Below are 26,581 nucleotides of genomic sequence, written 5' to 3' on the forward strand. Positions count from 1 at the left end.
CTGATTGATATTAAACCAAAATTCCAATCTAAAACAACACTATTTACACTATATAGAGTTAATTTTAATCTTAGCTCTGTGCCTGGCAATAGTTCATATTTAAGTATTTGATTTGAATTGACAGTCGTGCATTTGCAGTACATCAAATTCAATTTTTTTTACCCGCAGCATGATGGACGTTTGGCTGACACGAACCACCTTTTAGAAATAAGCGCCAACATTAGCTGGTAAATGCCAAGTCCAGATGGTAAGAGCCGTCAGAATGTGTCTGTACTGGACGTCCTGTCTGACAGCGGGAAATCAATAACGCAATCAATCATCAGATTCACACAAAGTCTGTGGAAAGTAACCAGCTATTGCATGTGTCAGCTGTGACATCCTGCCTTCAAAATACACAAAAACAAATGAAAATGACACAGACTGAGCTATTGACACACACACACACACACACACACACACACACACACACACACACACACACACACACACACACACACACACACACACACACACACACACACACACACACACACACACACACGGGTTTATTTGAGTCACCATTGGCTCTTTAGTTTTGAACCATAACTAACTGTTGTTGCTGTCGTGACTGCTGAGCTGAGTCTGCCATCTATCATTTTTCCTTCTGGACATATCTAAGGCTGCTGACGATGAACAAAGTCCTTCAAATGTGAGTTTTTAGGTGAAACCTAAGACACAATTCACAACTGTAATTAATTAATCCTCTAATAGGCTACGTGCACAATGGAACTTCTGCCTAGCAACCGTGGCTGCTGGTACGCTGGGCTGCTTCCAGTAGGTTGTGTACCACCCACTTCACTAGCCTCTCCAGGAAATCACAACGACATCACGAGCTACTGGAAGCAGCCCAGCATACCAGCAGCCACGGTTGCTAGGCGGAAGTTCCATTGTGCACGTAGCCTATTGTGATCAAATTGTGGCTGTGTGTGCGAGCAGGGAAACTGATCATAAGCCGCACCGATTGCTGCCTTCAAGTGAAACTCGTGAACTTTGTGACATGAGAAGTCACATTCAGGAACATCTCTAAGTCACAGATTGAAGGAAACTGAGAGTTTACAGGTCGTGAACATGCAGCAAGAGTGTTCAAATGGGTTGACATTTACCTAATAATATTTGTCTCCTCATTTATCGTGTGGTAATAAATATATTAAGAAACTTTCTGGTAACACTATATTGGGGAATACATATTCACCATTAACTAGGTGCATAGTAGCATATACTCGCCCTTTGTTAGCAATTATTAAGCACGTATTAACACTAATTCTACCTTTATTACAACATGAATTAAGATTTTTTTTAAGTAAGAAAAAAACCTTTAAAAAGTAACCTTTTCAATTGTATCTTTAAAGGTGCATTATGTAATAAATCTAAAGCAACTGGCCATAAAATCCTCCTAATATGTCACAGAGACTCAGGAATAATGTTCATATAACAAAGTGAACTCACCAACAACAACAGTACAGACAAAATATTTGCATTAAAAATATATTTTGCAGACTGCAAATCATGTTTATGTTTTTGGCATGTGGCGCCACCTACCGCCGTCTACCAATCATTGCATTCAGTAGAGTCTCAGCTGCCGAGCAAACACGGGTTGCCAGTTACGTCAGAAAACGAAACCTAAAAGACCTCGGTAATTTGGATTTGAATGTAGTAACCGTATTTGGCCACATTCTTACATATGGCACCTTTAACATCATAAAAATAAACAAAACATGCAAAAGTATAACATAATTATAAAAACAGAACAGAAAAAAAAACTATAAAAGCTGTGAAATGAACACAAAAGAGAGAAAGAAAGAAAAACATGTACATGAAACTGTAATGCACTCAACATCCTGTCAACAAGAAACATTAATATACTTTAGCCAAGTAAAGTTAGTCGTGCTGTGTCATTGCATCATTGTGAATGGATGTCAGTCAACGAAATACGTCAAAATGCTCTCTCTCTGTCTCTATACAGGTACAGTAATGAAAGCACTACCTCTCCATGGTGCATAATTATTCTGACTTGTCCTTTGTACTCATGTATAAAGAAGTGCCTGTGGGCACAAACACACGTGTGTGTGTGTGTCTGCGCGCGCGCACTCTTCACATCCTGCTTTATTAGCTGATGAGTCATAGCTGCTGCTGTTCAAACCGGGACAATACAAACAATACATGCACACAGCGAATACACTCTCTCTCTCACAGCCACTGAAGCTCCCTGGTGCTGACAGGTTAGTGCTGTTTTTCTTTCACACCTCCAAAAAAAAAAAGGTGTGCTGCAAAGGAAAAAAAAAAATCAGCACCACCTGCCTCCTCCATGAAACAGATTATCCGCGGACAACCTTTTCTTCACAACGACGACTCTGACCATCACCCGGCCTGAGAGAAGTTATCGATTGATTACATATACCTACCTCATATTGAGGTTTTCATCTCGTATTGATTTTGTTTTGATACTATGAATTCATAATCAATCAGTGCAATATGCAACACAACCACAGTCAGCAATGAGAGTGAGGCAAAGTTGCCCAACAAAGAAAACACAAGATGTTGATCAGTGTAACGTTTTTTTTTTTTTTGGAAAGCTGCACCACCCACTGTGTCGCTCTGAAGGATCAAACTGGCAGCGGTAAGTTTACGTTCACAGCTAATTTTCTTCCAAAAAGGGAGGTCATGTTTGTGTTTAGCAGTAAGACCTTCACAGTGAGAATAATAAGTGCATGAAAGCACATTGGTTCTGAATGATTGTTTGTTCGTGCCTTTATTTATCTCCAAATATTGGTTTAGACGGAAGAGAATCTTTTTTGGAATATAAAGCCAAACACAGGTGTTACGGGGGTGACTGTAACCATGACGATCTTTTCCAAATCCTCTTTCATTTAATTAAAAGACATAAAATAAAAAAGGTATGGTGAAAAAACTCTTGGTGTTTTTCCACAGCAGCTCCAGCAGCAGCTAATGGACCAGGGAGCCAGCGATGCACAAGTCATCTGAAAAACACTTTGTCTTAGCCGTGTTGCTGTCATAATTGAAATCGATATCAATACTGTGTCACATTGCATGGAAGGATGTTCAATATCGTCTATCAGATGTATGGTTTGCAGGGAGAGGAAGAAGTCTGGCATGTATTGGCTAAAAAAAAAAGAAACGGTCTCCTATGTTACGGTTAGCCTGAGTCTCAGAGATTAAACCAAGGTGCTGCCAAGACAGCTGGCAGTACCAGTGATTCCTCTCAGCAAGAAGCAGGGAAAGAAATCAACTTTTTCTTTCTTTATTCTTTTATACATTTTCTGGGCACTTTCCTTTTTTATTCTTGGGTACATTTCTGTTCCAATGACTTCAGTAACAAGGTACAATTTCAGGCTGGCAAAGAACATGTCGTGATTCTTACCCAAAATGCTCGGGGTTGCCATGTCCATGTCCCACCTGTGCAATACTGCACTGTTTGCACTGATTGCACTGTGAACCCAAAACTACAGTACAAATAAACTAACAAGCTCGTGAAATCACCAGTGCTAAAAAGCATTATATAATTATTAGCTCAAGTATAATGCACTGTATACATCTTTAGCAATTATTCTGTGTATCTGGAAAAAATACAAACATTTTTATGTCTATATTTAACCATGGATTTAGATGAGGGTGGAGCCATTCTTTGTTTTAGCATTGTATGCTTCCACAAAGTACACACGCTGGAAGGGTTTGTCCCTTCAGGCGGCTATAGAAACATGTCAGTGCAAGATAGCAGCCTTTTTAAAGTGAAGCCCTTCGCTTAGTACATATATAGAAGGTTTATTCTACTATGGAACCCAAGCAATATGATTTTTTATACACTTAACACAAACATACTCATGGGTAACTTATTCAATTTCTGCCGATGTTACATACAGAACTTGAAAGTTTTCTGTAATTGTCACCTCCCTTCCATCCTGACCGTCAACCTGGCCCTCGAGCTCACTGGCTAGACATCAGAGGATGCTCTCTCTCACACACAATCACTCACTCACAATGACACCAACATAATCAGACCAGAGGTGGTACAATGATCCTGTCGCACCACCAAGGTCACACTATGGGTGTGGAGGAGATGCTGTCATCTCCGTCCAACCTGGAAGCACAATCTCTATCTATAAATGCATCCAGAAGGAAACCAATATGGCCACCTGTTTGGCTGAGAACACAGCAAGGGCAGTTAGTTCAACCAGACCAACACACACACTTACACACACAGGTGCAGCCAAGTGTTCATCTGCCTGATAAATTCTTGAGAAATAAAAGAAATGCAACCTGCTCTTTTATTAAACAGGGGAATTCCACAACCATCCGGGGATGAAGTACAATTGTGCGTTACAATGAAAAGGATTTCCTAGTCACGAGAGCAACAATGTCCTCTTCGCCCTGCTCACAATTCAAGTTCTTTAACAAAACAGCAAGGTGAAGAGCTGTACTAAGGTTAAATTGAGGGCTAATTTAATGGCTGTAAAACCCGTGTGTTTAACTGCGACACTAAAAGGTGCATTTAAATTAAAAGCAGGTGCCTCCTGGGTGCCAAGCTGTCACAGGGCGACGAGTCACAGAGCGAGACCTCCTGCAGTTGGTAATCCATATGCTGTTGTTTAAAAGAGGCTGAATGTCAGACCGTGTACATCACATGCTACTGTAACAGCTTGATCTCTGTCAGTACATGTGCTGTAGAGGCATGTCAGACATGACTAAGCTAAATTCAATTATACTCTACAGTGTTGAAAGGACTGAGAGAACTGCTGGACCCAAACTTCAAGTCCTTCACTGTGTTTGACTCCTCCATGGTGACCCATGTGGATCCACAGGATCCTGAAGGGGTGGTGCAACCACCAAACCAAAACAGACATTTTAATGCTGAATTAACTGGCTCCACCATGTTATCTAAGAAGCCAGAATTTCAATTTCCTTAATCTCTGATGACATGTCAGTCCATTTATGAGTTGATATTTATTTCATATATCACATTTAAAGACAAGAAGAGAGAAAAACAATATATCTTCATACTCAAGTCCCTTCGACAGCTCTTGTTGCTGTTATCTGCTTAAGGAGGGCAAATGCCTTCAGCCCTTTTCTCTCAGTTTTCTGAAACAACAAGGCTGCAGGTGGGAGCTGCTGACAGGTAGTAGAGTGGGGAACATTTAAACTGGGGCAACAACCCTGTGGTCACACTACTGAGTGAAAGTAGCTACCTTCGGTACAGTGGGCCAATCAGGTGTCACCAAGCGCCTGTCGCCTTCATTACCGTACTTATGTAAAACACTAATGGGAGCATTACTTCAGTAAGAATCCCATCTGATCACACCTGCACCCCCTTCCGTCTCCCTCTAATATGACTATCACGATTTATGCCTCTGTGCTGCAGGGCATATTAACCATTTGGGACAGTGTGCCGTCTTGTATCCACTTTCATCTGTAATAACCCAAGGTAAGACACCATCATATTTCATCCACTCTGTGAATCTTAAATGATTTTTTTTTTCTCCCTTGCTCCAACTCTTTGCCAAAATTCCCCCACCTTCATTTCCTCTTTCATTCCCTTCCCTCCTGTCTCTTTCTTTCTCCCTCTCTTCATCTTCATTGTGCTCTGTCTTTTCTTCCCTCAAGGGCCTGGACTCTTCTGGAGATTTGCCAGGAATGCAGATAGGATCACTTGCAGATGTACAATAACTTGAGGGGAATAAATATGCCCTAATTGAGAGAAATGATGTAATATTGATCTCTGGGCCTCTGAACCTCTGGCATCGATGAAGCGTTCTGCCGAGCCTGTGACATTTAGACGGATGGCTGGTGTGTGTGAGGGAGCGTGTGTGTGTGTATATGATATTGGGTATAGGTGTGAGGTGTGAGGTGCTGAGGATGTGTGAGACTTGAACATGGTTAAAGTGAAAGTGTTGAAGTGTTTTCCTGCCTGGCAGCACCCATCATAATATATATAAAAAAAACCTCTGCCACTTCATTATATCAAGTGATGCTTTGAAGGGGTGTTTTAGTTAAATCTGCATCTGTACCTGTGCAATTAAACTGGCGAGTGTCAGAGACTTTTTACTCTCGAGCAGGTGCCAGGCTGACTTTGGAGTAAGACTGAAAACCAAAAGTATCTTCTGTAATTGTCAATTCTGCAAATGTAGTGAAATCATGTTGTTTTAGTCATTTTTATTTCATGCTGGGCACGTTAAAGGTGTCAACGTTTTCCTTTTACTTTTCGTTTAATAAATAGACCGCTCCAGTCCGACTGTAGGCCGAACGCTAACGGCGCTAAACGAGCTAATGCAGCTAACTGGTAAACAGTGCCTGGACTCCGGTGTCGCAGCACATAAACATGACGCTGCATGTGCCTTTTTCCAGTCAGTCGTCATGGAAACGCGGCATGCGTTAACGTGCGTTAACCTAGTGCCCATACTATTTTGCATTGCAGCATTTATTTCGAAAGTTGCGAAAAATACTGATCGATTTTTCCCAAACATCAAAATGACGACATATCCACTATTAACTGTCATAGATAAGAAAAGCAACCAGAACTTATCCTCTTTTAAAGGTCCAGTGTGTAACATGTAGGGGGGTTAATTGAATAAATTAAAGACATTGGATATATTACCAATCAGTATGTTGTAAAGTGTTTAACTGCTATAAATTAAAAGTTGCTTGATTTCTCCTTTTGCCTTTGAATCAGAGCTTGCTTTACAGAGGCAGCCTTCTTATGCTGCCATGTTTCTACAATACCCCCATGCCCAAACCTATGTTTAGTGTTTTGAAGAATAAGCTTACAATGTAAATAAAGAGGAAAACCATTATTTCTGGGGTGTGAAGGCCACTGTAGTTCCCTGGCACATTTTCTTGGTGATTAAGGAGTCAGTTGAGTCATTTTGATGACAAGAAAAGCAACTCTATTTACATATGTATGAAGGTTAATAAAGTGGTCACATGAATAAGTTATAGCACAACATATCTTCATGCTGGAATATCAGCACTTCTGCATCTTCATCTTTTATTGATTTCATTTTCTTTTAAAGGCTACAAGGTATTAGAATGGGCATGATTTCTACATCTCAAGTGAGAATAAACAAAAAAAGTCAATAACCCATGTGATCGTCATGTCCTTCTGACACTTCCATATTAACAACCTCTCTCCAGGATCTGTGATATTCACCTTAAACATGATCTAGCATGTGTGCCTCCATCCCTCTGGAAATGATCAGCAGGATCATTCACAAAAAAACATAATTATCAGTTATTACATACTAAAAACAATGATTCCTGAATCAATGTGAGAAGATCCCGAACATAAAGAGGATCAAATCTATACAGCAACAGGGAGAAATGTGTTCCAGGAAAAAACATTCATAGACTGATTAAGTCAAGTAAAGGTTATAGATTTCATACAACCATCTGTTGGACTGAGTTTGGCGAGAGCTGACATTTTGTCTGCTGCCTCAATGCACTTCATCATGTCTGTCTAATGACATTCTGCGTTACAGATGATGTAAAACACACTGGAGAAGATTTGCAAAGTTCATAGCAGCTTGACCTGCACATGTTTATCGATGTGGCCAACCTCTTTATTATTAATGTGCTGCAAATTATAATTTCAGGATAATAATGGCTTTCCTCTTACTCTAGTCTTTTCATGTTATTAGATGATTTAACACCTAAAATCCATGTCGTTAGAATGGGTTTTTTTTCAGTTTCTGTACAGACTACTTTGGGGTCAATGTGAGCAGCAAATTTAAAGCATAAAGACATTAATCCTGTATGCTTAAATATTTGTATATTTATTGCAAATCATTATATTCAGCAACGTGATGGCATTATTGCATTTTTCCCTGATATATTAGAAATGCAAGCTTAATTAATCTGACACAGAACAATTCCTGGGATGCAGCATTTATCACAGAATGTCTGAGTCACTATGTCTGAGCATAAATGTGAATTCTTGGCAAATTTGGAGAAAAGTTCAGACACCATCGCTGCTGCAATCTCACAAAGTATGTTGTGGAGTCTTCAAGTCAAGTGTCAGGGAATGAAGTGTGATATCAGTCAGCGGTAAAGTTTTAATAGCCAATCAAGATCGCCGGGTTTTCTCTGTGAGTGATGTGCAGACAAGTGACATGTCAGAAAAGGGAAAGCAGGAAAAAGCACAAGGAAATAAGGGAATTAATCAGCTGGTTGTCAGCATGCTTAGTGTTTACAAATAGGACAAATTAGCACTCGAGCAGTCAATTATTCGGCATGTGCACCAGCTGCAGTTTGCGCGAACTGTCCGACTGAATCACAGAGCCACACTGGACATAATCTGTCCCACAGAGAAAGCAGAGGGAAGAACACGACATGTTTTAATCGCACGTTTAGAATTCAATCAATTATAACTGAAGAACATCCATTAGCATGAAAGACAAATGGAGCCAACCAAACAGCTTAAGTGTGCACTGATTAAACGGTGGCCATTCATAGATCCCACTGTTCTCCCTGCTCAGTCCTTCGAGTACCACAACGACAAGAGCATGAAAAGTGTCTCTCCACATTTGCCTCTAACCACTCCTCTCACTTTCTCTCTCTCACCTGCTCTATTAACTGTCTGCAGAAGCCATTTAAGCTTCTGTGTGTCGTTGGAGACTGGATATTTAAAAATCCACCAGAACTACAACAAGCATCATCTGCACTCGACTGCGGTTGAAACAAACAATGAAGGAAGTGACAGGGTCTGTAAAGGCAAATAATAATGTGTATGTATATATGTACACAGAGGTGGAAGGAGGAACATAAAGAAATATTACCAATCCTCATCCTCACTGACAATAAAAAACACAATCTGACTCACTTTGATAATGATAGAAAGCAAAGTAAAACCTGAAAATCCCTGCTTTTGAGGAAAATCTTCTATGGCGATATCACTTAATTGGATGAAAAAAAGCCGTGTGGCTTTTATTCGTCATCAATTCAAAGTGGCGGTGATTTGCGCCTATTTTCTCATTGCCACCTTTTACCTCCACAAGCCAGTTGTGTTCATCACCCGTGACAAATCGACTTCAAAGGACGCCTCCGTCATGACCCATTTTCTCCTCCACCAACAGCTGAGCTTGCGCCCAATAAGGCACGGAGCAGGAATTTTCCCATGAGGCCCGTGTGCATCAAACACAAGAATACAGCTCTGAGGCAGTAGTAGCGGAGAAATTCATTTGAAGCAATGCTAACATCATAAATTTGAAGATAATATGAAAAGATAATATGTACAGTTTCTCAGAAGTACAACTTTGATTCATTACTGACTCAATACAAACGAGCAAAAAAAAGCCGCATTCACGCTGCTCAAGATAACCAGCAAAAGACGTGATGAGCACAGGCACAACGAGGAGGCACTCAACCAGGGAGAGGGAGAATCAGCAGGCAAGTCTTTCAAACCCAATGAGTCACTTTTGTTTCATCCACAGATGTTGGAAGTGACTCATCCTTTTTCTTCTTCTATCAAGATGAAAACGCAAGGTCCCTTCAAGAAAAGAGGAGCTGAGAGAGAAAACTAACAAAAAATCAATTACTGCACCCAAATGCAACATAGAGGAAACGGTAACAGGGCAGACTAATTCCTTGAATATGTTTTTTTTTTTAAAGATCAATTGAGAAGCTGTGATTTTTTGTCTATCATGTCTATTTTGTGTGAAAGCATTTTTTAAAGATCATATATTTGTAGCTCACAACCATGTTCATAGACCAATTAAAGCAAAACATATTTTTTCTTTCATGTTTCCTTCTGTCACTGCAGAGCTACTGTCACTTCCTTACATGAAAGTCATCCAACAGCACTTTGTGCATAATCCCTCCTATTAGTGGCAGGCTTTAAACTTGAAAAGTGTGAATTTACACTGACACTGAAGTAATTTTGCATTGTATTTTCTGTTTCTATAATTACTTGAGGCAACAGCTTTGCCTTGATGATCATTTTAAAGGCTCCTCAAAATTGGTGGATCCTTTGCATCCTACAAATGCAGCCTTGCAGTGAAGACAACAAAATAATAATAATAATTATAATAATAATAAAAAAGATCGCTAAAAAGTGTCGCTGAAAATTAGAACTTAATGTTTCATGTTGGATGGTTTTAATGTAAAATATGTGTGGAAGAAGTGACAGTAGCTCAACAGCAACAGAAGGAAACATCAGAGAGAAAAGGTGTTTGGATTTAATTGGTGCACCAATGCAGGATTTCTGCGGCGAGAATGACATTATACGACTGTTACGCTGACAGATCGGCAGTGACTCTCCTAAATTTAACAAGACGACAAAGAATCAACGAATGCTCCTAAATAAATTACGATGAAAAAGCATGTACATTCATGAGTCGAAACTGTTCTCTATGCAGTTGTGGTACAACATGAACCACCAAAATAATGTGTTTGCTGATGAGCAGGAATATACCACAAGAAATAAACGTTTTTCTCTTACCTATAGCCATCTCGATGACGCTCATCTGGCTGTCTGAAGGGAAAAGGATTTTTGGCGGCTTGTCTGTCAGTGGTGCTGTGAAAAAACAAACACAGAAAAGGGATATTAAATTCAACTTAAAGACCAAGATAAATGGGAACAAATACATGCAATACTTTAAGCGTAAACATAGACAAAAAAAGGAATGAATCACACATTTCAAATTTATACATCAATGCATATCTTCTCAAAGCAGCAGCTGCTTCAACATTAATACCACTAAGGCTTTGTAGTGTGTGAGAGATGATGTGGCTTTGACGTGGACCGCAGCGCAGAGTGCTGCTGTGTATGGACAGTAGCTGTGTAACAAGTCAGTCATTCATAGCTGCAGTGAGCATGAGATGCTGCAGGGGGGGAAAAAAAAGCCAAACAGAGCATTTTGAATGAGTACGGGAGACACTGTAGGTTGTGAACTGTATCACATGGAGCTGCCTTTGTCCCTGCAGCTCCCTTCAAATCACCACCAGCTGCTGAATAACAAAAAAAAACACTGAGAAGCTCCTTATTATGATGATTCCCTAATAGCTTGAAGAACCATAGAGGCTTTCTGTTTCTACATGATTGGATACACTTGCAGGGATGAGGCTCGTTTCAGTACGAATAACTTACACATCGACTGGATCAGAACCTGGAAAAATGCGTTGTGTTTTAATGGGGAGCGACTGGACACTGCCGTGTGCTTGCTGTACTTCACATCTCTCACCACAGCTGCATGGTGACATTTAAATCTCCATTGAGTATCTCTGCCATAGTTTTATGATTTGACTTCGCAATCCTTGACATTAACATTTTCTTTTGATGATTTAGATTTGGCAAGACTCTACAATTTACATGCATTTGAAAAATAAATATATAAATGTGTTTGAATCACATTGGTCCTTACTAGTGCAGTGCCTGTGTTATTGCATCATAAGGAACTAGCGTGGCTCACAGTCACAACCGCTAGCTACGCTAATGCTCATTGAAATTTTTTAAAAATTGCGTCGTGCCTAATGAGGTTGCACAGTGTTATGTTAGCCCTATGCTAATGCTAATCGTAGCCTCGCTAGCTTACCTTTGGAAACAGGTTTGCCAAGTTAGCTGCAAAATAGTAGCATGCTAATGCTAAATAAATATGTGCTTGCGTATTGGTGAATGGACACCTCGTTGTTTTAGTATAACACCATGTTCTGCGGTGAACCGTGAGGACAGCCTCTTCACTCCCACCTCCCCGCTCCAGACAGCGCAGCTGCTGCTGATGAGCCACTGCCTGCCTGGCCTGGCATAGTGTGAGTAATCAGCGAAAGTGCAGCATGATAAATCAGCAAAAATTAAAATTCCTCCAAGAAATGTGAAAATCAAGGATGCACACAATCAGGCCATGCTCAACCCATATCCAAAGGGCGATTTGACTAACGGTCAGCGAGATGCCTGTTTCAGACACACAGGCGCAACTTGCTTTATAGATAGATGCCATGAAGACAAAATGTTAAGCTTAAACAACTAAATAATTTTGGTTAACCCTCTGACGACCATCATGATAATCAGAATTATCCACATGAGGGTCACGTGGAGTGCTGTAGGGCGAAAGGCGGGGTACACCTTGGACAAATCACCAGTTCACAGTTTTTTAATTTTCTAGATATCACAAACAGTCTTGGAGTTACGGTAATGAGAAGCACGCATGCCAAATCCTGTCAGTGACGAAACCCCCCCACAAAACAAATTTTAACAAAATGTGAAAAAAACAACAACTAAAAAAAACCCCACACAGATCTGACGTAGTGAGCCGATATGAGTCTCTACCGTCCCTTTACATGTGCTAATGAAAAGCTGGTTGATTGTTTTGATGTTCATTCATTTGACAGAGGGAAAAAAACGAAACTCATAAAGATCAGGCAATTTGTTGAGCACAGTCGGCTGATAAGAAGGAAAAAGAGCTCATTAATTACAACCCCCCCCCCCCCCCCAAAAAAAAGAACCACAGCGATTTATGACTTTTCCCTGTGCCTGGTGTGTTTCAAGGCTGTGTAAAGAAATCTCATTACCTTAATTACCTTTCCCTCACTGAAATATACTCACTGAGCCTTATAGGGAAAAAAGGAGTCTTTTGCTGTTCTAATGGTTCATCTTGCATCAAAGAGTAGTGAAACTGAAGACAGGAAATAGTTCAGACTGTACACATTTATGTTAGCAGATACAAAAGCTACAACTTGTACCTTATAGTGATAAAGAAGTAACTTATGATAAATCAAGCAAACAACCCCCCCTGAGTGTGAGTTTAGAGGTACTGTATGAGACTGGGGTAAGCAACATATTTTCATCATTACTGATCAATAATAACCTTTTAGCTCCTTCTCGAGACTCATTTTCATTTCCTTGGTGAAATCTGACACATCACAAGACTGACCAATCACAGGGCAGTTCAGACAGAGGTGGGGTGCCTACAAGCAGCTGCATGTCCATGTTTCTTTAGTGCAGGTGTCAAACTGGTGGCCCCCCAATCGATTACATGAGGCCCACCACTTAATATCTTCCAAGAAAGAAAACACGGCCCACAGCGTCTTTGTAGCAACTGTAACTGTAACTGTAACTTTTAGCTTCTTCTAATTTCTTTTTCTACCCTTTCTTTTACATCTCTATTTAAATGTTTTATTATGCCTTTTATAGCTTTAACGCTGCTGCTGCTGTATTTCTCTTTCTTTTTTATTGTAAAGCACTTTGAAATGGCTTGTAGTTGAAATGTGCTATATAAATAAACTTGCCTTGCCTCTTCCTTTAAACACAGTGAGGTTACATAACATAGACATTATATATTACTCAATATACTCGCGAACAATGTTTTTTTTAATAATAGTAATAAGACATTCAGTTGTAATTGTCACATCATTAAATGTATTACATTCAACGGTAAATGAGCTTGTTTGGTGTTTTAATTACAGTTTTAAATTTATTTCTCTGTTTTTGATATTATTTTGCATCATAAATACGCTATTATTGTGAAGTAAACATCGTTCCTTATAAAAAAAACAAGCACTTTTACTTTGAAATTCAGTGATATTATCATGAATATATTTATTGTTATAATTTTTAGGTATTGCCCACCCGCTACTGAACAGTTGGTTGGACGAGAGGAAACAAAAAGTGTTTCCTCTCGTCCAACCAACTTTCCTGAGCCTCTTTTGACCAGACTAGATGCTCATTGGTCATTTTAGTTTGACACCCCTGCTTTAGTGGAACAGTTGATATTTCAGCATTGAGAAAACATTTCTGTAATATTTCTATAGAAAATAGATAAGATTTCATATCAATAAATGTTGTAAATTCTGAAATTGCTGTATTTTAGGGAAGATTCACATTTTTTAATATCTTTATTAAAACAGTCACATGCTCATAAGTAAAGAGGCTCATGCTAACGTCAGCGGTGATTCATACATTCACATAATGAGCTGATCGGATGATTTAGTCCCACAGATTTAACCTCAAGGCAAATATAGACAGGAACTTACAAAGATTAACAAAACCTCACTGAGTCATACTGAACATTAATATTCTCATATAATGCAAAAACTGCTCCAGTGGGATCAGTGTTATCAGTCTGTGGGTGTGGACAAACATAAATGGGAGATTCAATAAAAGGCAGAGGATACATGCACCGCCGGTGAATTATCTTTAGTCTCTCCTCCTGTGTCTGTTTAATGTCCTAGCCTGACTTTGCCTTTTAATTCTTAAAATAATAACAATGGCACAGTCAAACATACATTTTCACGCTGACTTTGCAGGCTGCACTGAGACAGCTGAAGGTGACAATCCAAACCTGGAAAGTAAACAAAGTTCCAGTGTATTTTATTTAATAAACACAAAGACTATGATGACTATGATGTCGATTTTTTTGGGCAATGTGATGTCAATAAACAAAAAACAACAACAAAACAAAACAAAAAAACATTGCATCTAAAATCAAGTCATTAGATATCTTAGACAACATAAATATGTATTGAAAGAGTAAACATTTATAACCCTCTTTACCTCTTACTTAAAATAATGCTTCAACAATCTGTTGTTTATCCTGTTTATTTCATTCATTTAATATCAGGGTCTATTTATTTTTCTTCCTCTATTTTTTTAAATAACTGATAAATCATATCTCTCTTCGCATGTTGTCCATTAATGTGCTGTACGGTTGGACCTACTCTGTTTATAGTAGTAGTAGATGGCTGTTTAATTCAAACAGAATGCTGCCCTTTGACCAAATGAAGGACACACTGCTGATGTGGTGGGATCAGCATCGTCAGCGTCCAACAATGCTGGAACGCGAATGCACACTGATACACAAATGTGAGATGCATTAGTGAAGCTGGCTGATCTTTAGATTGAAAACCATATATATGGAGTGGGTTATTGTGAGTAGTGGTGGCGGACAAGCTCTTCACTGAGGGGCTACAAACACAACCCGCTTGACCTGCTTCACACACGAACACTGTACTACCACACACACACACACGAATCGCAGAAAACATGCTGTTGCTAAGCTATGGAGAAAATCTTTAAGTGTCACTCACAGGCCATGTGATCTGCTTTCCCTGTGATCACATGATGATGGATGGGGGGATGGAGTGATGAAAAAGAAAAAAAAAGACCTTGTTCTCTCCCATTAACTCTCCTAACACCTTCTCTCCATCCCTATCCGTCTGCTGGGTGCTGTGCTTCTCTGTCACTCTGTCTGTCTGTTTCTGTCACTTAAAGGGGTTAAAGCGAGGGAAGATGGAGGGAGGGGATGGAGGGTTGTGGTCCTCTGTTCATACCTCATTAAAGACCAGTCCAGCCGACATAGCTTAGATGGAGTGTGTATATGTGTGTGTAATGGTATGTGTTTGTGAGCAGATATTGTTAGAGGAAACCCATTTAAAAACACAATAAATTATAGTGGTTTTAGAACAACACTTGATAGTCATTGGATGGTTATATCCCTGGATCCATCTGCTTAAATCAATGACGTGTTAAAGCGGAACTAGACCGGAAGTTCCAACTAACGCTGTTTTTTAGTGTATCTGCGTCATTACCTTGTTTATGAAGCCCTGAAGGTTCTAAACAAACAGTTCGGCCATTGCTGAGAACGCTGTGTTTATTGTAATCTCGGGCTCAGTGAGATCTCGGAAAATCCTGTTATAGTTACGTAAACAGCGGTTCTCCGGAACAGCCGATAGTCCTGCTCCGGGCACTAGTCGGGGCACATCCGGATGCGTACATTGAACCATAGAAGAAGAATAACGTCCGTTGTGGAGGTGTTTCACGAGCGTCAGTGTCTTCTGACTCTGGGTCTGACTCCGGGTCAAAGTCATAAAAGGGACTGCGGCGGGGAGTCACGACGAAGCTATTTTGAAACATTGTTAAAACAATGTTTTGATAATGAGGAGCAGTGCATCCACCGTTCCAGAAGGGGGATCTGGACTTCTGAGAGCGAGTGTGCCGAATGTCACTTCCGGGGTACTGGCCAATCACAACACAGTCTGTCTTCTCAGGCGAGATTTATGTCTGAAATAGCGCGACTGACAAGTGCTTTAAAAAGGACAGATTTCTATCGGCTCGTTTCCAGCAACTAGGAGGTTTTTGACCATAAAAACAAGTTAATATATGTAAGTAGACCTCCATAACTAACATCTATGTGCAACAGGACCACTCTATGTGACCTTTAATACAGTTTGGGATTTGCTCATTGGAAACTGATGCAGTTTTTTGTGCAAGGCATGGAAGTTGGTTTGTTTGTGAAACTAAATGTACTTTTCTTATTAATGAAAGGTCATAATGAAAAATAACAGCAAAGGACTCTTGTTTACCTTTTCCCAACATAGTTGTGCAAGACTTAAATTGAACTTAAAGATGTTAATCGAGAATTTACAAGATTTATGGCTTGGATAAGTAAATAAGAACACCAGTAAATGTTGCAGAAGGTGCATATTCGACCCAAGGCTGATGGCTCTGTCAAAAATGATATTCAGATTTAGGTGGAGTTCGGTCATGATGCTTGGCCTAGCATACATAAAATCACGCTTTAATAAATAAACCTAATGCTAAAGCATGTTATTTATGTTAGGCTGTGTGCAGGCTCTGTCTCCTTTTGCATTGTGAATTCTGTCAGCCTTGTACCTTCAGAAGAAATCAACATTATTATTATGATCAACACCTAAATACAACACATGAGTCATCTGTGAGATTTTGGGGCAGTACAAACCAAGGTAACATTAGTCTGTCAAAAATGGAGGACGTTACTGTGTTGGGCGTTGGTCGGGTTTGTCCACACTCGATGCTGCCTTCCAATAGATTTTTAACAAAGGGCAATATTGCTGGTGCAGTGTATAATGCATGTATAATTCAAGGCACAGAAAATGTCTGATAGCTTATATATATATATACACGTATATATATATACGTATATATATATCCTGCCTTTAAAGCTGACTGACAGCCAACGAAGCGATGCATCCTTTAAATACAATATTCCTCATAGTTTTATTGGACAGGTTTTCAGTTGGGTGACACAACATCAAAAGTAGCTTGATGTACATCAAAAACAATAATAGTGATGTGGCTCCCATCAAAGGAAAAATACTGCAGTTTCTATGTTTTTTTTTATTGTTTATTGATGGAGATTTTGCATTTGAGGAATTTCGTTTTGTACTGTTTAGAACATAATCAAAGTGAATCTGAAAGACAATGCAGGGTTTCTTTATGTTTCAAACCGTTTCCTAAAAACTGAACCGAAGGCAAAGGGAGCGCCTCAGCACTGGAGAGAAGAAATTTGTCAGCAGCTGTCAGGGGCTGTTTAAGTTTTGATAAAGAAACAGCTGCATACTCCAGGAAGACATGATAAATGCATCAAGTTTCCAGGTGACCAGCCAACTGAAATCATCAGTCTGTCAAATCATGACATGCTGGTAAATATTACAAGTCCCCCTGATGATCAAAGGAAGAAACACTATTCGTTAAAGATTATAACAGAAATAAAATACGAGTAGTTTCTGCACATTACTGTACTGTGTGTACAAATGGGAAGTACACAGACGTGGCAATCAAGTGCTTATAGGATTTTATTCATTTTTCTTTTTGTGTGAAATAAAGAGGTCAACAGGGGTTAATGTGACCTCGGCTACAGGAAAAGTGCTTTCATCACCACACAATGTTCAATTTCTGTTCGACAGATTACATTTTTCAGCAGTGAATGCACAAAATGTGCAGACCAGTAAGATTAGCAGGTGTGCTGCGATGGTGATGTGTGTATTTTATTTTGCTGGTAAAATAACTGTTATTTTTGACCTTAAACATCACCCGGAAGGTATCGGGTGAAATGGAGCGGAATGGAGAAGAGCGGTTCCCTCGATAAGCTCTGTGACAAAGCTCATGGAGTTCTACTTCATCCAGAGAAAAATGGGGATGCTGTACTTTACTACAAAGGACATATTGGAAATTCAGATTTATTTAGAAGCTCTACTTTTTAACTGTTTCAGGTGGGACTATTATGGCTGACACAACGTTTTAATCCAAACTAAGATGACAATCCAGTCAAGACGCAGGACCACCCACAATTTAAGGGAGGAGATGCCAGGGATTTGGGATCTCACAGAATCCTGCGTGATTTAACACAACTTCAGAATATAAACAAACACGGAGGCGGACTGTTGGGTTCGTCAGTTAATAGCTGTTGCAAAAAAAACAACAACTAAGGATGGAGTCAACTTGGCTTGTACAAGTTATGGCTTTAAAGAAAAGTAAACAACACATTTGCTGCTGCCTATCTTGGCCAGGACACCCTTGAAAAAGAGGTTCAAAATCTCAATGGGATTTTCCTGGTTAAATAAAGGTAAAATAAATACAAATCAGGCTAATTGCCCTCTAGTGTGGAGCAGGCTTAAAGTGATGGTGATTTCCACCATCATTGTGTGCACTTTGTGCCACAGAAACACAGGCAACGGGGTAGAACAGCCGTTTATGACAGCTGTTTTTAGGGTTGTGTAGTGTTTACGCCAAACACTTAATGGGTTTTGAGTGTCTAGTGCCTGTTGGTATATGTCCATATTGTGTTTTGATCGGACGTGAAGTGAAGCAACAGACCTACAGTGTGGGTCAGCAACGGTTGACCTTGCCTTGACCTTATTTGGCAGGGACTGATCTGACACACAGAGATGTCCTCAACTTGCACAGATGCTTCACTAAAATGATTTGGAGCACAACATAAAGTTGCTGGATATGTTGCTTGTCGTTCCTCTTCATCCTCACACCTGGTAGTCCTTCTGCCAACATGTTCTGTTGCCTTTAGGTCTTAAAACCGTGCCAGTTATTGGAACAAATTGAATCTACTGTCATGTTCCTGGAGCAACTCTGTGGTGATGAGTGCTTTTTTACATGGCAGGTGATGCCGCTGGAAATATCCACTTACTGTAGCCACAAACTCTGTCCATTTCCAATATTATGGGTAAATTGTGGCTTTCATATACAGCTCTACTGTTGACTGTACAGTATGGTATCATCCAAAGCTATGGTTTCCTCTCCTCCTCTTTCCTTTCCATATACCATTAATATCAGTATATGTTGTCACTCAAAATCTCCTCTGTGCTCTTCATTGTTAGTGTACTGACTCCATGTATTTCTTACCACCTCCACCTCTCAACTAAAAAGCAGGTGTCAATGGAGAACTGAGATCTGAGATACAACCACGACTTCAGCTGTGCTTGGTTAAGCACAAAAGAAAAAACAGTGGAGTGCTTTAATCGAAGTGCCTGCAACATCTGAGATGCATCTTTGATTTAACAGTTAGCACGTGTTTAAAACAGTTCTCAACCTTTTTGAGTAGCAACCCCAAATTCAACATGCACTGCTTGTGTGAACACATGATGGATAAAGTGCTGTCCGTGGTGCTGAAACAACGCCCAATCAGTACACTGTAGGCTATGTCGCATTTACAAATCAGACAAGCACTTATGATCACACTTCAGCTATTAGTTTTTATTTCAAAACACTTTTGGATCTTTTGAATAACATACAGCAGCATCAAGAGGCTAACTTTCCACGTGAGTAACAAACCGACAATGGCCGCTACATCCCATCATATTGCTGGTAGTTGAGCCGGTTAAAATGGAAACAAATAACGCAAATTTTCTTTTTCGTTTTAATGAAACTAGCCTACGCTGTCGGGGGCCGACAGCAAGGGGTATATCCGCGAACTTGTCCAATCCACAACTTTCAAATATACCCAAAGTATACGCACTCGCACCTGCCACTAACTGTTTTAATTAATTATTAATAAATTCAACAAAATAACTGTTAAATATTATGATATAATGCTGACTACACTTTATACATGTTCAAAGTATCCATATAAACTCGATATTGAACACAGAATACCTGAAATTTCTCTCTAGTTTTTATTAAAACTAGTTAACCTATTATACCTTGTTAAATATTATGAATATTAAAATGCTAACCACACCTGCCATATCTTCAAAGTGTCCAAATGTCATGAAAAAGCATACACTATGTTTATTAAATTTCATGAAAAAGCATACAATATGTTCAAACTTTCCATTCAATGCATTAATAAAGAAATGGAGGCTTAACTATTTTTTTTTTGATCATTAATACATTTATATTATAATGTAATAAATATTATGAATAAGTGCCAAATAAACCCATGATATCCTCAATGTGTCAAAATGAGCTCAATAATAAAGAAAAAATGCCTTAACTATTTTTTCTGTGTTCACTAATAAGTTAACCAGTTAACTTATTATGTAACTATTACCAATCATAGCCAAAGTAATGATGATTGTACTTGTAGATAGTTGTTACATGAATCATTGTACAAAATTTGAAGGCAATATCTCCATCAGTCTGGAAGATAAAGCCGAGAATGTGTTTTTAGCATAATAAAATAATTAATTTGCTAATTAATAATAAAGCTACAAAGATAGGGATAATTCTCAGGTGGTATGTGATGCCCATGCAAAATTTGAAGCCAATACCTGCAATACTTGGAAAATACGGTTTTTATATCATTAAGTAATTAATTAATTAATTAACTAATAATAATAATAATAATGGTAGACAGCTCAAAATCAATAGGGATCATCTACAGGAGGTATGTGACCCATAAAAAAAAAAGAAAATTTAATCTCAAACGCCTTTCCAGTTATCGCGTTAACGGCTAAAACCTGCGAGACCGATTCCATAATATCCGCGCACGTTTCTCGCGGATATAATAAAACGATAATCAGCGTGTGCCAATTAGGAAGCCTTAATAAAACACACTGGGGAGAAAAACAGCCCATGTTTCATTTTAAACATCTATGTTGCTGAGAACTTAAACGTGAAAAAGAACATCATAACATTGTCATAACAACAACTTAAGACTGTCAATCTGCTCTTTCGGCCCCTTCCCTTGTCAAAGCAGAGATATTTTGTTAACAAAAACTAACTCTATGAACGTCTTCTTCTTTTTTTTCTTCACAAAGCCAAATAGCTGCAACCACTATTTAATGTGATGGCTGGGCCTGCTTGCATATGTGCATGCAAATGCTGCATACTCTGTTGCTACTGGCAACCAAAACTCTTCCAGTGCGCATGCAGAGAAAGCAGTCGGTAATGTGCGGTCAGAGTAGCGATTTGCAGGGCGTCCTGCAGCTCTGATGGCAGGTGACGCGCGGTGGAGGTGGTGAAAGGCTGGCGTATCCAGTCGTACTTTTACAGCGTGTCATCATTTGGGAAGTACTTGTTGAAACTTTAAAGCAGTATGGCCTTATGTGGTGATGAGGTGAGGTAAGGGGTAGAGAGAGAGCTGTGTCTGTATGTGTAAATGAGAAGGGCAGACATGAGAATAGTGGACAGGTTCGTTGTTGTTGTTTTGGTGTAGTTACGGCCGACAGTAACTGGTTTTGAGTTATAAAATCCCCGTTTGAGCCCAACCGCTCAAGGTTGAGTATAGCTGGTTTAAAAGACCAACATACTGTAGTGCATACTGTATAACACCACCAATAATTTTGAGCCATTTTGCCCAGCTGTGACATTAAAACACTCTGTTTTGCTGCACTTTGTTGAATAAAATTGAGCGGTTCAAAGAAATCTGGCTTCGACTAAATGATGCAGAATAAATGTGTGTCCCAAGGCAGGATCATTTGAAAAACCCTGTACTGAAGCATGGTTCTGCACACCAGTGTTATAGTATGCTTTCGTTAGCACTCTATTATATCTTGATATCTGTTAAACCACCTTTTCTACCAATGATTTGAACTTCTGCTAACTGTAAGCACTCCCTCAGAGACCCCATCGCCCACTTTGTCTGTAAAAAGAATCAAACCACATGGATAAAAGTCTTGTTAAGATGGATATTTTTGAGGTGCAAAAGATAAATTGTTCATGTGAAAGAAGCTGCTTGTTAAAAACAAACCGCACTGAGAGCCAAAATGTTGGAACTTTGAAAGCACTGAACAAAAAAGAACCCTAAAGAAATGACACTGCAACAGTCTCCAAGGATACTTGTTGAAAAATACCAATATAGGAACCCTGCAGGAGTGGAACATAATAAGAGTATATTTCCTTATTGAAAAAGGTGTTGTTTTAGAAGATCCATCAAAACAATTGAATATGAGATGGCTCAAAGGAAGGGACAATACATTCAGGGGAAATCACATAAATCATATAACTGCCAGCACTGGGAATAGCTTCAGCGACTTCACTCGCCACTGAGCGACACTGTACATAATTAGCCACAATGGTCATATATGGTACAGTGCGATTTTTGCTGTAATGAGATGTCTTTTTCAATCTGACACACACTTTGTGAACTTTGTGCCACTGTAATCACTTGCACCACTGAACAAAAAGTGTCAAAACATGGATCATGTGCAGCTAAATTAAACACGGAGGGTTGGGAAAGAGTTGCCTGGTAATTAGAGGCCTGTACTCATTAGTCACTTTTTTTTCTGCAGCAGGGGCCATGCACCCGCCTCAGAAATGTGTTACTGGATAAGAGCGGTGAGAGGAAGGAGAAGAGGGTGATACGTTTCAAGCTGCCAAGCCTAAAATATCCCAGAGGGCAGGAGTTGAGGACAATTCAGTGGTGTTGCTTGAAGTTACAAAAAGAAATGTGTTTCTGATTGGTTTTAAAGATGTTCAGACTGGTTTAATCACGATTAACCCACTAAGCTTGTGTCAGCTTAGAAAAAATACATTGAAATATGACAATTTTGTGATGTTTTCACATTTAAAATGCAGTGAAACTCGCAATTGATTGAGAAAAAGTGCAATACATGTGATGCTAACAAAGCAAAGAATAACTTGAGACATACATGTCTGCACTTTCTGTATGATTTCCCCCATGATTTACATTCAGGCACCAAAGTAAAATAATGTTTCTTTCTTGACCATACAGGTTCATGTGAGGGTCAACTACACACATGAAACCAGGTTTCCTTTTGGTGTTGGACATAAATGGTGAGAATGTGATGGATGAAGCATCACAACACCACAAGAAAGAAGGTGTGAATTTTCTTTCCAGGCACAAATTTTGAATCTTCTTGAGATAAAATCACTTGAAACTGTTTGTCTTTGATGCAAGACCACGTAACACAATGATAACTGTCAGAAATACGAGCAGCAAACACTCGCTCACATAAAAAGAAACATCGATGTTCAAAAGGCTAAAAATTATCCTTTGTTGATGGATTCAATTATAATTTTATATGATGCAGTTATTGTATTGTTGGTTATTCCTTACATTTTATATGAATATATTTATAAAAATGTTTTAATATGAAACTACATTTTTCCAAAAATATCTTATATCTCATATGAAATCAACTTCAAATGTATTATTTTATATGAATATTAATATTCAAATAATCAAAAATATTTCAAATGCTAAATTATAGGCACACATTTTTGCATTGGCTTTCATTGTTTGTTCTATTTTCAAGGAATGTGGTACATTTGGGTGGATTTCATATATTTATTGAGTTAAACATCTCTCTCAAACACATTTCTATATTCCTGAGAACCTCAAATATAACCAAGTAAAGTTCTATGAAGTGGAGTCGACAAAAAATGTACTATTGATTCAAAAAAACCTTTCGTTTATATACTGCGTTCTCAGCTGTTTGTCTTAGCTTTAAATCTAACTACTTGACAGGCAGTACCTATGTACTTCCCTGTAATTAAAAAGTGAATTAATCTTGAGCACTGCCTGTCATAAATCCACCCATTTTTATCCCCTCCCCCCAGATATATTCCGAGAAATCAATAGTGGTATTGCTATGTATATATGGCAGTGGGAATCAGTTTGGCAGGTTGCCTTTGGCAGTGCTACACTTCCTGCTTTGGCCATGTTATTCTCTGCTTCTATATGAGGACTTGGATGTAACGTGTGGGAGTGTTTGAGCAGAGGGCCGTTTCACTGGAATTTTATTTGAAAAAAAATTGGAAGAAATAAAAATGGCTTGGATTTTCAGCACCTGTTACGCAGAGAGAAGGAGGGAGGAGAAGAGAACGGGAGAATTACGGCACGCGAGACGAGTTCTTTTGTCTTAAAAAAAATTGGAAATGAAGTGAGATAACGTTGCAATTACGCAGATGTGTAAACCAAAGCTGTGTGCTGTAATTAATCATGATTGCTTTAATTACACTTTGTTTTTGCCTTAATGACGACTAAAAAAGGAGACAAACAGCAGAGGAAAATATGGAAAATGATGGATCTTTTGCCAAATGACACTCTGCAGCCTCACACTAGCTATGTTGAGATTTCACTGCTGTGGATATTAAAAATGCCAATTCTCTCCCTACGGCAAATAAGTTCTGTCTCATTGCAGTTACCCCAGAACACTGAATAATTTCCCCGCTCTGTCTGTAAAAACTTGCCTTTAAGTCCATTATTTCCCTATTTTCCATAATCAAAGCCACGTCTGATACAATCTTTTAATTAAGATTTTACAAGTTGCTTCCTCCAGCTAAAAAAAAAGGATTTCTTTTAGCGTTGCCACGTGCTTCACAAGGACAAATTATACAATATCTTGGCAGATCAGTCATCGTGCACATCTTCGCCACAGTGAGGACTTCTTATTTACACGGCTCTGCACGACACAGATGATAGTGAGCATCCAACAGGGCGATGGCAGGAAAGGTAACTTGGCAGCACTTAATTATTATTTCATCATTATATATTTTTATTTCATGTTTTAACACCCCAAGGTGCATGCTTTTAAAATTAACAACTGAGGAGTTGTCATGGCAACAGCGGTTTCATCCATGTGAGATCACTGCTTATACATGTGCATATCTTTTCTTACATTAATTCAAAGTAGTCACTTTTTACTTTGTATTCAAAATGTTTTTTATACTATATTAATATATATATAATGTTTTTTGATTTTATATTAATGCAAATGACAAAGATCTAAGTATAGAATCAACATACTGGATTAAGTGCTATGGTAAGGTGTACTGCTTTTATATACACCACATTTACATATTCATATAATTAAATAATTGTCATATGGATGCATTGCACAGTAGCTGATGTGAGTGTGTTGTATAAAAAAGCTGCACACATTCCAATAATAAGTTACATATGGAAATGAATGTAAGACAAGTGGGATCCATTTCAACATCAAGCACGGTTTCTGTAGCAAAAACACAAAGGGATTAGAGGGACAGCCACATAAGCTACATAAAAGCACAACAAAAAAAAAATCTCTACTACGACCAAAAGACAAAAATCCCTACAAATGAGAAAAGCTGTGTGAGCTTTTCTCAACAAATTTAATGTGTGCGTGAGGAGATTCAAAAAGCTGGCAAATATGGCAGTGATAGCATTTTAAACCGCTCTCATTCAAGGCAAGTGCATAAAAATGTATAAAGCGCTGTCGAGACAGTAAACCTCCAGAGACCTCTGGACAACAGGAGAAGCGATACAGCGCAACGAGCTGCCTTTCACCTAACGACCCACAACTGAACGTCCATGAAGTTTGCTGCCAGGTATAAAAAAAGGTGAGCCTGCAATCACAGCAGATGCAGTTTGTTTTACAACTACAACAAAATCCTGCAGCTGCTCCTTTTTGAAATGTCTGTCACAATAACATTGTGTCCTCTAAAAAAAATGGCACAAGCTCAATCTGGCAGGTGTTTGAAGCAACACTAAACATTTTGTTTCATGATGGAGAAATTAGGTCTGGTTACCAACACTGGTAACCTGTAATGCAGAAAGTCATTAATGTCGTTAGCCATCACTGATGAAGGAAGATGTTGTTTTCAGTTTTGCAGCTCTTACATACCGGAGGCTTCTCAGCAGAGTTTACACTGTGATTGCAGGTGTTTATTCACCACCTGTGTTTACTTGAAATCTATACCACACTTCTGGGTTTACTTACAATCTCCGTTTCTCCACAGTCCACAAATACCACCAAACTGCGCTTAAACAAACATGTTTCTTTCTCCTAATGTTCCAGTCAACAAACTGCTCTGATCAAATATTGGCATTTGCCTTTAACTGCTGGGGTTAGATTGGTTGTGTCGGATATTACTGTACCAGATGTTATTGGCTGTAACATCCTGCGGAATATGCACTGAGTATAGCAAAACCGCTCTGAATTATTCATCAAAGCTGCCTCCAGCATTCCTCTGGAAAAAATATGATTAAACCTCTGGGCTTTAGCACTTGCATAAAGAAGGGTATGATCGTCTTTTTTAAAAAAATACAAAGCTCTCAAATGGATGTTATATAAGAAAGAACAAATCCTGCGCCAGGCTTCTCACAAGTGGAATCACGTACCCTCACATCTCCTTCCATATGCAGGTAAATCTGAGTTGTATTTATTCCAATTGCAACCTCCATGGTCTCCAATGTGTCACTTTTATAGTGTTATCATATTGCAGTTTTTAAAGCTGGATTCTAAATTTATTACACAATTTTTTTTAATGTGTGTGTGTAAAATATGCTAATACTGTACTAATTCACTTATTTAGATTCACTGCAGCCCCAGCAATCTAATAAACATCCTCACTTCCAGCCCAAGACACATTCAAACACATTTAGAATGA

At 38.9% G+C, this 26,581-nt stretch overlaps 1 protein-coding gene across 1 annotated transcript in view; it reads right to left on the reverse strand.

The window, feature by feature from the left end:
• The window catches only part of LOC310934382 (interleukin-1 receptor accessory protein-like 1), a gene marked incomplete at both ends in the record, with an annotated part of 194,251 nt that overhangs the window by 68,824 nt on the left and 98,846 nt on the right, over positions 1 to 26,581 (reverse strand). The window contains one exon of the mRNA XM_083898094.1: positions 10,484 to 10,558. Coding sequence (XP_083754220.1) covers positions 10,484 to 10,558 — 75 coding nt within the window. The remainder of the gene's footprint in view (positions 1 to 10,483; positions 10,559 to 26,581) is intronic.

The sequence above is a fragment of the Microchirus variegatus genome, assembly GCF_963457635.1.
Source record: "Microchirus variegatus genome assembly, chromosome: 1".
In the NCBI taxonomy this organism is placed as follows: domain Eukaryota; kingdom Metazoa; phylum Chordata; class Actinopteri; order Pleuronectiformes; family Soleidae; genus Microchirus; species Microchirus variegatus.